At 37.2% G+C, this 12,890-nt stretch overlaps 3 protein-coding genes across 3 annotated transcripts in view; 1 reads left to right on the top strand and 2 right to left on the bottom strand.

Annotated features, from left to right (window-relative positions):
- The window catches only part of LOC139741180 (peptidylprolyl isomerase domain and WD repeat-containing protein 1-like), an 84,775-nt gene that overhangs the window by 28,468 nt on the left and 43,417 nt on the right, over positions 1–12,890 (top strand). The gene's annotated exons all lie outside the window — the stretch shown is intronic.
- LOC139741449 (toll-like receptor 4) lies at positions 6,600–8,071 on the bottom strand. The gene has a single exon (XM_071652034.1). It carries the CDS (start codon positions 8,005–8,007, stop codon positions 6,640–6,642), a length of 1,368 nt encoding a protein of 455 aa, XP_071508135.1. The 5' UTR covers positions 8,008–8,071; the 3' UTR covers positions 6,600–6,639.
- Positions 8,030–9,432, bottom strand: LOC139741522 (uncharacterized). Its single transcript, XM_071652107.1, has 2 exons — positions 8,139–9,432; positions 8,030–8,076 (listed from the first exon to the last, which is right to left on the bottom strand). Exons 1-2 carry the CDS (start codon positions 9,430–9,432, stop codon positions 8,030–8,032), a joined length of 1,341 nt encoding a protein of 446 aa, XP_071508208.1.

Genomic DNA, 12,890 nt, shown 5'->3' with positions numbered 1-12,890 from the left:
TGTCTGTATTCATGGCCTAAATTCATGCTTATTTGTGTTATACTGACCAGAACAATGACTGTGATCAATTTCTGTTCTTTTTCTGTATCAAAAATGTTTGTCTATTTTACCTTTTCCAACATAGTAGTGCACTTGTTTTGCTATAAAACTTGTATGAAGATGTGTATAGCAATCAAGGCTGAGCTCACTAGATTCTGACGTTCGCTGACCCCATTCAGGTGCCCTGATAGTGTGTACCAAAGAGTTTGTGGGCCCAGCACACGTTCTATTCATATCTCACATTCAATCAATACTTCCCATTGTTTGATGGCACATGCAACTGACTACAAAAAGGGGATACGTGTACTGCTCGGCTGCTTTCGCACAGGCAGATTTCAAACAGACTGTATTGTCGACTGGCAAAACAAATCTCGTTTAGGGACATTCAAGGTTCTAGGAGAATTGTGGGATGAATGGGTTAAGGGCAAGCTAGTTTGAAAGCACACCAGAATATATCAGTGGTAGAGAGTTAGTATTTTATACAGTTTTATATACATTTACCCTTCCTTTAAGATAGAATGAATTTTTGGCTTTTTGCCTTTAAATATTTGTAATGGTTTTTCTACTATTTTCTTGTGTCAATAATTATATAATTTGTTTAATCAAATAATTATCTGTTTTAGGGATAAACCTTTGATATGCCCCAGATGACCTCTGCTTATCCCACCAATATCTATATCAAAAATGTTGATATTTTTGTTCAATTAATTTTTCACACTGAGCAGCTCAATAACATATTTGTGGGCCCTTGAATTTGTGCTGCAGTTTTCATTCAATTCACAGAAGACATATTATTGATTTACAACATTTCCCTGCCTGAAAACTGGTGTGGTGTCTGATCCATTCAAATGCACGGCCAGCACAGAAACTAACTGCATACACACATGCGCTTATCTAATAAAGGAATACTACTAGGTCACTTCATGTGCCATACACACACACACACACTTGTACCAGGGATGTATCTCTGACGAAGCTCACGATTCAACCTGTTCAAAGTGTGCAGTGAAAATTATGAAGACATTTTTGTTGATTATTGAATTCAAACAAGCCAAAAGTAGCACGAAATATGCCAAATTTGCACATTTGCAGTATTTGATTCTACTCTGTGTTTAGATTATACGGTATGTGTTTGAAGTCGTTCGTTTGATATTCTATTTCATGTGCCGTCTCTTATCATGTGTGTTAGTTTGTATGATTTAACTTGTGGAAATTAATGAAATACAGCGTGACTTGAAATATAATGATCCCTCTCAGTTGAGGATTCGGTCCTGGTTACTGCGAAACGTCTCTCTTTGAAGTAAGTACATGTACACAGTGTATGTGCGTGTATCGCGTTTGTTTCCAGCAATCATGAATGTTAAATAGTGGAGTTGGGAATCATATTTGTCCTTCTGTTGTTTGTTTTTACACCACACAGGAGGTTCTAGTGGTATTTTCACATGATTTTTGTATTCTTGAGTCTGTAAAATATTCCTGAAAATGACTGCTTATGCAGTATATTGTCTTGCTTAAGCATTTCACTGTTGTTTACTCATTATCATTCACACATTTGCAGACACACACACACACAACACATTGGGAATACATATGTACATTTGTATGTCTGTGAACACACATATTAAAAACATGCCCACACATATGCACACACAACCACATGTTGGAATGCAAAGTATTCAGTTAAAGGGATGGCATGGTATTGGTGGAGACAAGGATTGAGCTTTTACACTTTTTGCAAGATATTAAGAAACCACTTATGAAATGTTAGAGAACATACTATTCCAAGAAGAATTCAAAGTTTATTTGATGACAATCGGTTTTCAAATGCCTGAGATATTCAAAACAAAGAAAAATAAAGCTATCCTGAGAAAAGGTGGTCCCACCTTTTATTAGTATTACTTTGTTTTGGATATCTCAGCCATCTCAAAAGCAATTTTCATCAAATAAACAAATTCCTTTTGGAATTACATGCTTTTTCATATTTCATAAGAGGTTTATCATTATTTCACCAAAAAAGTTAGAAACCTGAAGCCAGGTCTCAACCAAAACTGATTCATCCCTTTAAAGTACAAAAACTGAGCAGTGAAAACATAGCAGAGAATACTTGACCGCCTTGTTTCCTGCTTTCATTTTCATATTTTTGCCTTTTACTTTGAAAAGGCAAAAATCAAATCTAAAAAGGCAAAAAAAAAAATTGATCAAGTTGGTGGATGCATTATTTTGTTCTTATTCTTGTCTTCTTTATTTTTTGCTCAGATTACATTTTCAGTTCTCATTGTAATGGACTGAATGTGATTCAAATGGTTCTTCCATTTGTTTCTATTGTGTGTGTATGTGTGTGGGGTCCGTTCTGTCTGGGTGTAATGATTTACTGTAAAAGTGGAAATTTTCACGCTGTTGAAATTTTTGCGCATTTTGCGCAACCAGAAACTAGTGCGAAAATAAAAGCACACAATTATTTTTGCCTGCCATATGTTCCAGTAGTTGAGGTCTTGATTCTGCGGAATTAAAAACACGCGAAACTCCTCTTACCCCGCTGAGCGCGAAAAATTAGTCACACAAAAATATCCACTTTTACAGTACATCGTAACTTGAGGGCAGAGTCATATAGTTACATAGTACCGTAATAGACCTATACATGTACAACGATTTTGTATGGTTTTGTATACTGTATATTTGCATGTGAAACATGGATTCTGTTATGTCATTTATGATAATTTGAGATTAAAGTCATGCAAGCTGAAAAGGTGCACAGATGAGAGATCATATTGAGGACTTTTAAATAACAAGTCCACCTTCACATGTCATGTGGATTATAGTGAATGCAGCAATATCGCTAGAACAGTAGTGAAGTTTGAGGAAAATCGTACAATCCATTCAAAAGATACAAATATATCCTTAAAGCATCTGTGCAGTCACTGCTGTATGAGCATGAGACTACTACAGTTTGTGATGTCACATGCATAGAAGGATGTAAGGAAAATATAAAGAGAATTCCACAAAATTTCTTATTTTGAAAAGAGCACACATTCCCCTGTCTTGTTACTTATATGTTAAGGGTAATATCATTCCCCCTGCCTTCTAAAAGAGGCAAGTCAAGTGCTCTTTTATTATGCGAGAAAAATGAAAATATGTTGAATTCTCTCGATATTTTGTATATATTGTTCTACGCGTGTGACATCACAAGCTGTAGTAGTCTTTTCTTCCAGTGGTGGCGGCACTGAAACTTCAAAGATTCATACCTTTTGAACGGATTGTCCAATTTTCCTCAAACCTTCACTGATGTGTTCTGCTCACACTGCTGCATTCTCTCAATCCTTGTGTATATGAAGGTGAACTTGTCCTTTAAGAAGATCAGCAATTCAGCCCCAATATTAAAATCCATCCTGTGGGATGAAGTATTATTAGTGGGTTTCATATGATTCACATCAGAAAACCATGTCATAAAAAGCAACATGAGACTGCAAGTAGCATTATCATTAGAAGTTTGACTGAATTCTGCATTATCCGCGGCAGTTGACAGTTAGCACAATGGCCCGAATTCACGAAGGTGGTACAATTGAAACCATGGTTTAAACCATGGACAAAGACCGTAGTTTTTTATGGGGCGTCAAGCGTGGCATGGCCTATTTCATTAGGAAATCAGTCATTTCGTCGATTTCATCTACGAAATGTTAACGTTACGTCGACGAAATGATCATTTTGTTAACGAAATGGTTAATTCATCGACGAAATAGGCCATGACGCCCCATAAAAAAACTATTGTCTTTGTCCATGGTTTAAACCATGGTTTCAATTGTACCACCTTTGTGAATTCAAGCCTTTGAGACCTGAACTTTCTTATTTTTGTTTTAATGTGATATTGACTGTCCTTGAGGGAGATATCCAAGTAAATTGAGTGAGGAACATTTTGTATAAATTGAAGAGGAGTACCAAAGTTTTATCCAATGTCAGACCCCTACACTGCACACTGTATGTATAGCAAAAGACATTAGGAAAATGCATGGGTAGATCAAATGGCACTAAAGAAGTGTTAGAAATACTTTATGCGACAGACCATTAAATATGTGCGAAAACAAAGAACAAACAAATATTGCTTGTGTATAGAATAAATGTATCGCAAATTATCAATTTATTTCACAATGAAGCTTTCTATGACGCTATGTACACAAGTATTTAATCTGTACTCAAATATTAATCAAATTGTCAAATTCTGACAATGCTTTGCTAATATCATGATTTACACTTTACAATTATCAATTGCTTCAATATACAGGAGATATTAGACCTTCATTTTGTGAACTTGTTTTCATCAATGGTTCCAGAGGAATTAGGGACTCATTATGAGCAATATAAGATGAATACAGACAGTAAACTCTTTGAGATCATTACAAAAAATAAAGTATGAAGCAGATACTTTGGATTTAAGAAAATTGTAATGCAATGCACAAATACACAGTTGGTTAAAAACCATGTATTCTTTTAAAAGTCACTAAGACAGTGTCCCTATAACGAAGCTTTCTCTGGAGAGTCATATGATATTTCATGTGTAGATTTTTTTTTTTTTTTTTATTTAAATTTCACCAAAACATTAATATCATGCCAGATTTGTGCATGAACTTTGATACTAACTGACTGCAATGTAAGCAAAATAGCAGGAAATAAGAATAACACAAGACTTCCGTACCCATTTCTCTCCTTTCTATTTCAACTGCCAAAGGAAACTGTGAGAGAGGAGATTACAGTGTATGTGTGAATCACTCTGCAGCTCAAAACAAAGAATGGAGGAAGAACATGGCACATGATTTCTGCTCTCTTACTCCTCATATCACACCATCATGGTTTCTAGTCTGGGCCAGTTCATTCATTACTATTCTAAGAATAAGCCAAACTTGTACAAAATATTTTGCTTGGCTATTAAAGTAGATTGTGTTATGTACATCATATTCTGTCATCAACTATCAGACTTTTACTTCCTGTTTCGGAAAATATTCTTTAGAATCCTTATGTCACATTTGCCCAAAGGGTGCCTTGCTTGCTCACTTTGCATTAGATTTTTGTGTAATGCTCATCTATAGGTTTTGCAGCGTCAAATTAAATATTGTGCTACCTTTCCTACCCCACATACAATTGTCACATCCTAACCTCGTGATGCGACATAAGAACCTCAGTAATGCTTCTTGTGTCTTTATCTCCTGCTCAACTCTTGATTACTGTTCTCTTTTAAAAAAATGAATACGTTCATCTGCCCCACACCAATGTTACACTGGCCACACCAATGATGGCCAGTGATGATAGCGAAGGTGGTACAGGAAGCCTTACTTCACCCACAGCATAATTTAGTCAGGGTTTGTTTCGTGTTTTTTTTTCTTCTAATGATTAACATAAGGGCCCTTCCTTCATGCTTATATAAAGCAAATATGTAACCGAAATGAAAAACATGAAAACTTCAGATTTAAACTTAGTATTTCACTTGAATGAAGTTCTTTCAGTCAAATATTTACATAATCAGTGATTAGATTTTACCAATTTTGCCTCAGTCTTTGACTGAAGTCAAAAAGAGTATGTCAAATTTGTGAATTTCTGACTAAAGCATTGAATTGAATATCAGACCTGTACTTTACATCTTCATGAATAAGTCTCAACATGAATTGCATTAAGTATTTTTATACATCGGTAGCAATGAACAATCTGTTCCTTAGTTAGACACATAGAAGTTCTAACAATTTAGGTCAAATACATGAAGATTCTACAGCCAATATATACAATCAATTGTTCTGATAATTCACAAGATAATGTCTTCAATGCATTTGAGATGCTCACACTATCATAATAAATCAGACATTTGATATCAAGCAAGTATGACTGGTGTGTGCAGTCAAATTGCTTTTAGGAAGACTTTCAGTTGCCAAGTTTTTGTAATAGAAGCCAGCTAACTATATGGAAATGGTTAAGAAGATGCATATTATTTTTTTCTTCAGCAATCGAACTAGATTTTAGATATCTTCTGAAGAATAGTGTTCACACATTAGAACAAATTGGCAAGATGACATTGTTATGTACCAGGAAATTATTTTATCTAAAAATGTGGGACTCAAATATTCTGAAAGCAGAGAATACAACATGCAATTATATTATGACAAAGTCTACAGTCTCTTTTTCAGATAGTGAAATAAAATCAAACATAGTTTCCATTTTCCTCTTTACCAGCTGTTTTTAGTTTATAAGCACACTCATCTATACACGTGTAGGTACAAATAATCACCAAATATTGGTGATTTGGATTTGAAGTCTGAACAAGGACGTAAATCAAGGAAAACTGAAGGTTATTCGGCTGGATTGATACGAGGCACTCCCGTAATAATGAACACAATTATAATTCAATTCTGGTTACAACGAAGAAAAAATTCAGCTCCAACATTATGCACTCTATGTATTTTTATTGTGTATTTGTTGGGTTATGATTACAAAATTTAGATAATAACGAAAGAAAGATGCAGGTCCCCAGGACTTCATTATTGCTGGAGTCCACTGTAACTTACAAGCGTGTTACCCACAAACGTTGGCCCAACATGTGCTGTTTCTTTACACCATTTGAACTCAAACAGGAATGATATTGTTGAGAACTCTGTTAGTCCTCATGTTCTTCTCTAAAGTGGCCCAGAACAGTTCCTGTCCATCTTCATCCTCAGTCCACAACATGTAGGGCCTGTTCCTACTCAGAAAGAGCCTGACAAGATAGGGCAGGTTGTCGTCCTCAATGTCCTCCAGAAACACAAGAATGATTTTGTCCAGTCTGGTCTCATTCAAGTGCTCCAGCGCCATACGGAGCTTGGTCATAAACCAGACATCACCCACAGACTGATTGCTTATCAAAAGGACTGACTTGTAGCTGCTCTCAATAGCATGATAGAGGGCGTCGACATAGAACATCCCTACGTTGAGGTCATCGTCCCCGTAGATGATGTGCTGCAGATGAGGCATCCTCTGCATCAAGGCTGGTCTCAGGATGTCATTCACAAACCCCTCATCATCGTCGTGGAACATGACGTTGAGCTGGTAGCGGTAGTCCTCCTCTGCCACATCTTCCTCAACCTCCTTGTAGCCAAACAAGGCTAGCTTCAGCAGAAAGAATTTGTAGTTCAGCCACCAGCGATTGATGTAAGCGAGGACAGTGAGAAGAAAGACAGCCGCTCCTGTCAGGGATAGTCCAGTGATGAGAGCGGTGTCCACACCACAGAAGTCACCTGGATCAAAGGACAGTAGAGGCTTGTTTTTGAGCACCTGCAGTGAGGCGCTGGAGCACAGTGTCCGATCAGGATGTTCAATTCTGATGTTGGCTGTGTGAAGCCAGTTCCTGAACCACTGTAGCTCACAGGTGCAGGAGATGGGATTCCTGGAGATGTCAATAGACAGAGAATGATCTGTGGTCGGAAAGAAGGTTCCAGGAAGTATGGTGTTGATATGATTCCCAGGCAAATACAGTGCTCGTAGCTCTGGAGTAGGTGCAAAAGTCTGTTTCTCAATTTTGCTGAGTGAATTATTCTGGATAAGAAGTACTGTTAAGCTTCCAAGTCCCTGAAACACATCTCCATTAAGTGCTAGTAGCTTGTTGTCATTCAGATACAGGAACTTTAGAGAGTGTAAATCTTTGAATATTCGAGGGACAAGAACAGTGATACGTGACTCACTCATATCCAGGTAGTAAAGATTGGAAAGGTTTGAGAATGTTCGAAGATCTAATTGATGCAAAAAGTTCCCTTTCAAACGGAGCTTGCCCAGGGAAGCAAGGCCTCTGAAAATAGACATGTTTTGACTGTTGTCAAATAAGTCTCTGCCCAGCAACTGTCCTCGTTCCATTCGCAGCTCTTCAAGGACAGCATTGTGAGTGAATTGATCAATGGACATCCAGGAGATCGGGTTGTTTGACACATCCAAGTATTGCAGCTTTGGCAAAGCCTTAAGCATGCCATTCAAATATGAATGTTTCTCATTTGTGGCATACAGCTTCTGCAGGTTTGATAGTCCATAAACGGACTGCAGAGTGAACATGGTGAGAAGATTAAATGAGATATTTAGCACTTGAAGGTTTGACAGACCAGTGAATCGTCTGCTCTTGAGAGTGTCCAGGAGATTATGTGAAAGATCAAGTGTTTGAAGGGTAGGGATGGTCCATGCTGCTCCTAATACTTCCTCAATGAAATTTTTGGCAAGCAATAAAGTCCTTATTGAGTTCATGCCAGCAAACGACTGTGGAGAAACCACCTTCAGAACATTTCCTGTCACATTAAGCTGCTGGAGGGTAGACAAACAAGAGAATGCACCATGTGGAATGAAGGACAATGCATTTTGGGACATATCAAGGTCTGCTAGAGATAGTAGGCAACAGAAAGAGTCATTTGTAATATCAGAAATCTTATTTCCATGGAGGTTAAGCCTCTTCAGTTTGTCAAAGCCCCACAAGGCACCACTTGGGATAGATTGTAAGAAATTATACCGTAGGGAAAGGTTAGGAATGTTTGGGTATGGCAATGAGAGATTTGCAGAAGTATTCATTGGGGGGAGCTCATGAATCAATGAACCCTCAACATAGAGGGTACTTATTTCTTTCATGCCCAGGAAAGGCCAGATGCCAAAAGAGAAGATGTTATTCCCTCCAAGATTGATTGCATTGACATTCTTCAAGTAGAAGAATGCGTGGTAAGGTAAGCTCTCTATTTGGTTTGCCCTCAAATCAAGAATACCTACTGTGGTGTTTTGCAGAGGAAGGAAATCAGTGGGGTTTATTTCAGTTATATTGTTTAATTTCAAGGAAAGTTCGGAGATGTGTTTCCATTTTTCAAATCCATTAAAGCTTAGAGATCTCACAGAATTGCTTGCTAAATTTACCACTGGTAATGAAGACAGGGCTGATAAAGCAGCAGTGGGAATTTCTGTGAGACAGTTTAAAGCCAATGGTACCTTTGTTAGATGAGGGTTGTAGAGAAATATTCCAGGTTCTAGATATTCTATAACATTCTCACTCAAGATGAGAGTCCTTAAGCTTGCCAGAGGCCAGAAGATTTTTTTTCTAATAATTGCTATATTATTCCATTGCAAATTGAGAATTTCCAGCGTTGGCAAGCCACTAAAGGAATCATTCCGCTGCAGCGTGATGTTGTTGAATGATAAGTCAAGCGAGATGGTGTTGTTTGGCAAATTCCGAGGTATGGACGTCAGATGGAGATTTGTACAGGATACCTTGACACCCACACTGGTTTCTTTGAATCTACATCGCTGCTGACTTTGTACATGGAAATGGCCAGAGGGTGTTGGCGTGGTGGCCTGAACACACAATAGTAAGCACACAATTGCTGTAACGGTTGAAGTAGCAGTATCCAGCTTGGTTGCCATGGCTACGGCCATCGAAAACAAAAGTCAAAGTTGCAGTAGGTGTCTTTCACAGCCAGAGCAGGTGACAATAAATTGTCTGTGCTGTTGTTACAAGTTTCCAGAGAGTATGCATTTCCAAGACTCACTGTGAGTTGCAAGGCACGTGTATCTCATAGGTGTCATGTGACTAATTCCATAATGCAGATTGTTGCAGCAGTGTCCCAAAGCAAAATTAGTACATGACAGCCATTAAAAGCACTCTGGATGACACAGAAGGCAGGAGGTAGTTATCTGATCGAAGTCTAGACATTTATTTGAAGCAACAAGACTCAACTGCAGACTGTCCAGAAACATACAGCCATTCTTACTCTCAGCATCGCTTCTTTGAAGTAAACTACTTTCTTTTTTTCTGTGATATCCTTCCCTTTCCTCTCTGAGGAAGAAGTTAAAGAAAAAAGAAATCCAGATGGGAATATGAGAAGCGCATCCGCATGCATTTCTTTGTTTGCTTTTTCTCCTCCATGCAGCCTTAACAATGGCCATGACAACTTCCCGGTTAATCTCTTACTTTCTTTCCTTTTCCCACTTTCAGCACTAAACTTATGATTTATGCAAATGTTACTCAAATCATGAAATTCTGACTTTTTCGCTGATGTCATGACAAGCATATATACCGGGTAACTACAATGCAAGCAAGAAAGAAAAGAAATGAGAATAACACAAGACTTCCGTACCCATTTCTCTCCTTTATGGTTTGACTGCCAAAGAAAACTGTGAGAGAGGAAATTAAGCATTAAGGATTCACTGTGTGGCACAAAACAAAGAATGAAAGAAAAACAGGGCAGTCGCACGATTCCTGTTCTCTTACTCCTCATGTTACACCATCATGGTTTGGAGTCTGGGCCAGTTTCTTCGTTACCAAGAATAAGCACAACTTTTACGAAGTATTTTGCTTGGCTAAGTAGATTGCATGCTGTAAAACGTGATATATTCGCGGCATGAAAATTTCACGAATTGGAGCCAACGGCCTTTTTCGCAGCATGAAATTTTTGCAAATTGCCGCTGGCATCCAATGCATACTACATGTATGTGAGCAAGAACTTTCGGGCACATTTTAATTTCGCGAATGTTGCCGCTCGCAAAATTCGCGAAATTAAAATGCAAGCAAACATTCCTCGTTTTACAGTATATCATTTTCTGTCATTGACTAAAACTTTTCCTTTATGTTAGTGAAATATTCTGTAGAATCTTGATGTTGGATTTTCCAAATGAGTGCCATACTTTCTCACTTGCCATTGAATTTTTGCATAATGCTTTAATATTTCTTTATCTTGTGATCAAATTGTGATTATTGTACTTTGCAAAGGAATGAATATGTTCACCCACCCCACAGCAGTGACATCTTGGACAAAGCTGCTCTTGATTGTTTGATTCCTTTATTGTCCGAAATGGAAATTCTTCATACATTGGATACTACAACAAATATACATGAAATAATGAATTATTGGTACACCCAAAGACATCACAAAGTGCAACTGAAACTGAAACATATTTACATACAATATTACATACATTGTACACCATAACAGTGTAATACATTGACCTTGCATAATTGTAAAGTTCCTAAGACAGAAACTATTGACATACAAGTATATAATTTTTATACAATTATCTAACTTATTACAATATTCATTGATATACTCTCCTGCATCATCACTGCATCATCCACATCCTGCGCTTAATAATCAAACAGTCGCCTGTTTCAATGGTAAATTCAAGAACGTATAAAAATGGAAATACAAAAATTAAATGGATGCAATAACAGAATGCATTCCTGGATCATGTCAAGTATCACAGTGAAAGGATCAGAGGATTTTCAACCAACCTTGACTTTCTGTGGCCTCTTCAGCAAAAAACAAACAAACAAACAAATAAACAAACATATGAAATCAACAATGTGATGCAAGAATAGACACAATGTCAACCAATTTCTGAGTTAAAAAAATACAGATACTGTTGCATAAAACGCACACACACACACACACACACACACGATAATTATGATGATAATATGATATTACATATCAAGGCAAAGCCAACTGCCGGAAGACATAATGGAAATACAATATAAATGCAATGAAAAATGCACATAAACCATACCTAATTACTCTGTCATTATATGTATGGATTGAATCCGGGACAAAAGATCTAGTCTAAAATGAGCATGCAAGGAAGACAGAGACAGAATCCTGACATGTTCAAACTAATAATAATGGCACAGAGGGTGTGTGGAATCAGTCATTATTTCATTTATTTTGACCATCATTCTCTCAACATATTAAGCCTAGACCATAGGCAATTCCAAACCAACTATCTTTTGCGCACACTTTTGTGGCCGATTGACCCTGTTCTAACTGCTAGTGGGCTATTTGAGACCCCACTTCAGATCTCGGCCGCCGATGGCGCGATTGCTGCAAAATTTTGCCCGAACATAAAGCCAGATGTCAACTTCATACAATAGAAAAATATTGATTTTCTATGTTTAGTAAATTAATTATGCAAATTTATGCTGGAAATCATGTTTTCGCCTGTAACTCCGTTAGAAAGACTGAAGGATTGCTAAATTTTTGTGTCACAATCCCTCAAGACACGTCAAACAATTGTCGTACAAAAAAATGGCACAATCAAATTCAATTTCTTTTGTTCTTTGTTTTGTGAATGTCTTATGTATTTCATGTTTTTTTTATCTTTTGTTTTCTTTCATTTTTTTGCCAAAATTTTTTGCAGGCACCACACTTTTGTGGCCCATTAATTCTCACCCTGTCTTTTTGTGTAAGATTAACATAAAACCATATTAAATTGTATACGGTATAGATAGATTAAATTATGAACTTGTTGTACAGAACTGCCAGTGTTTTGTCAAGCCTCGATTTACTCAATTGCCTTATGGAAAGTTGTCTTGGATTGGCATTATTCTGAATCAGCAGTGCATTGGAAGTCCTGTCTAAATTATTGGCAAGTTTTGTGCTCAGGTAGGCCTACTTATACTTGAAGGCCTGTTCAACAAGGACACACCTTTGACCAAATCAATCTATTTTTAGACGTAAAGTTCTGTCCACATTGCTTGAATTCAGATACCCTGAGACTACTGTATTAATCATCAGCATATTTTATGGTCAGACACTTGTCTCTTTTGGCAGTAAATTCACTGATATGTGAATGAAATAAAACAGATGACAAAACACTTTTCTGTGACACACCAATTCTAACAGTTCAAGCATTAGAGGTTGTTTGACCAACCTTGACTCTCTGTGGTTTGGTTGCTGCATGACGTTATGAATTAACAATGTGATGCAAAGATTGACACCCATGTTTACTGAGTTAACAAATGTATAACTGTTGTATTAAAGACATTAGAAAAATTTCAAAAGTTGATCTTATCTATGTCCCAGGTAAGTCTTCATGCAAGAAGGCATTTC

Source organism: Diadema antillarum, unplaced genomic scaffold (genome assembly GCF_040938485.1).
Source record: "Diadema antillarum isolate AM-2024a unplaced genomic scaffold, OU_Dant_1.0 scf00000031, whole genome shotgun sequence".
Classification (NCBI taxonomy): Eukaryota; Metazoa; Echinodermata; class Echinoidea; order Diadematoida; family Diadematidae; genus Diadema; species Diadema antillarum.
This window is presented reverse-complemented; position numbering and strand designations above follow the sequence as displayed.

Excerpts from the sequence above, each read along its gene's own strand:
- LOC139741449 (XM_071652034.1), bottom strand. The coding sequence starts at position 8,007 with ATGCTTAAGGCTTTGCCAAAGCTGCAATACTTGGATGTGTCAAACAAC.
- LOC139741522 (XM_071652107.1), bottom strand. The coding sequence starts at position 9,432 with ATGGCAACCAAGCTGGATACTGCTACTTCAACCGTTACAGCAATTGTG. Across the intron at positions 8,077-8,138 it reads CAAGAGCAGACGATTCACTG|TCCGTTTATGGACTATCAAA; the intron begins GTCTGTCAAACC and ends TTCACTCTGCAG.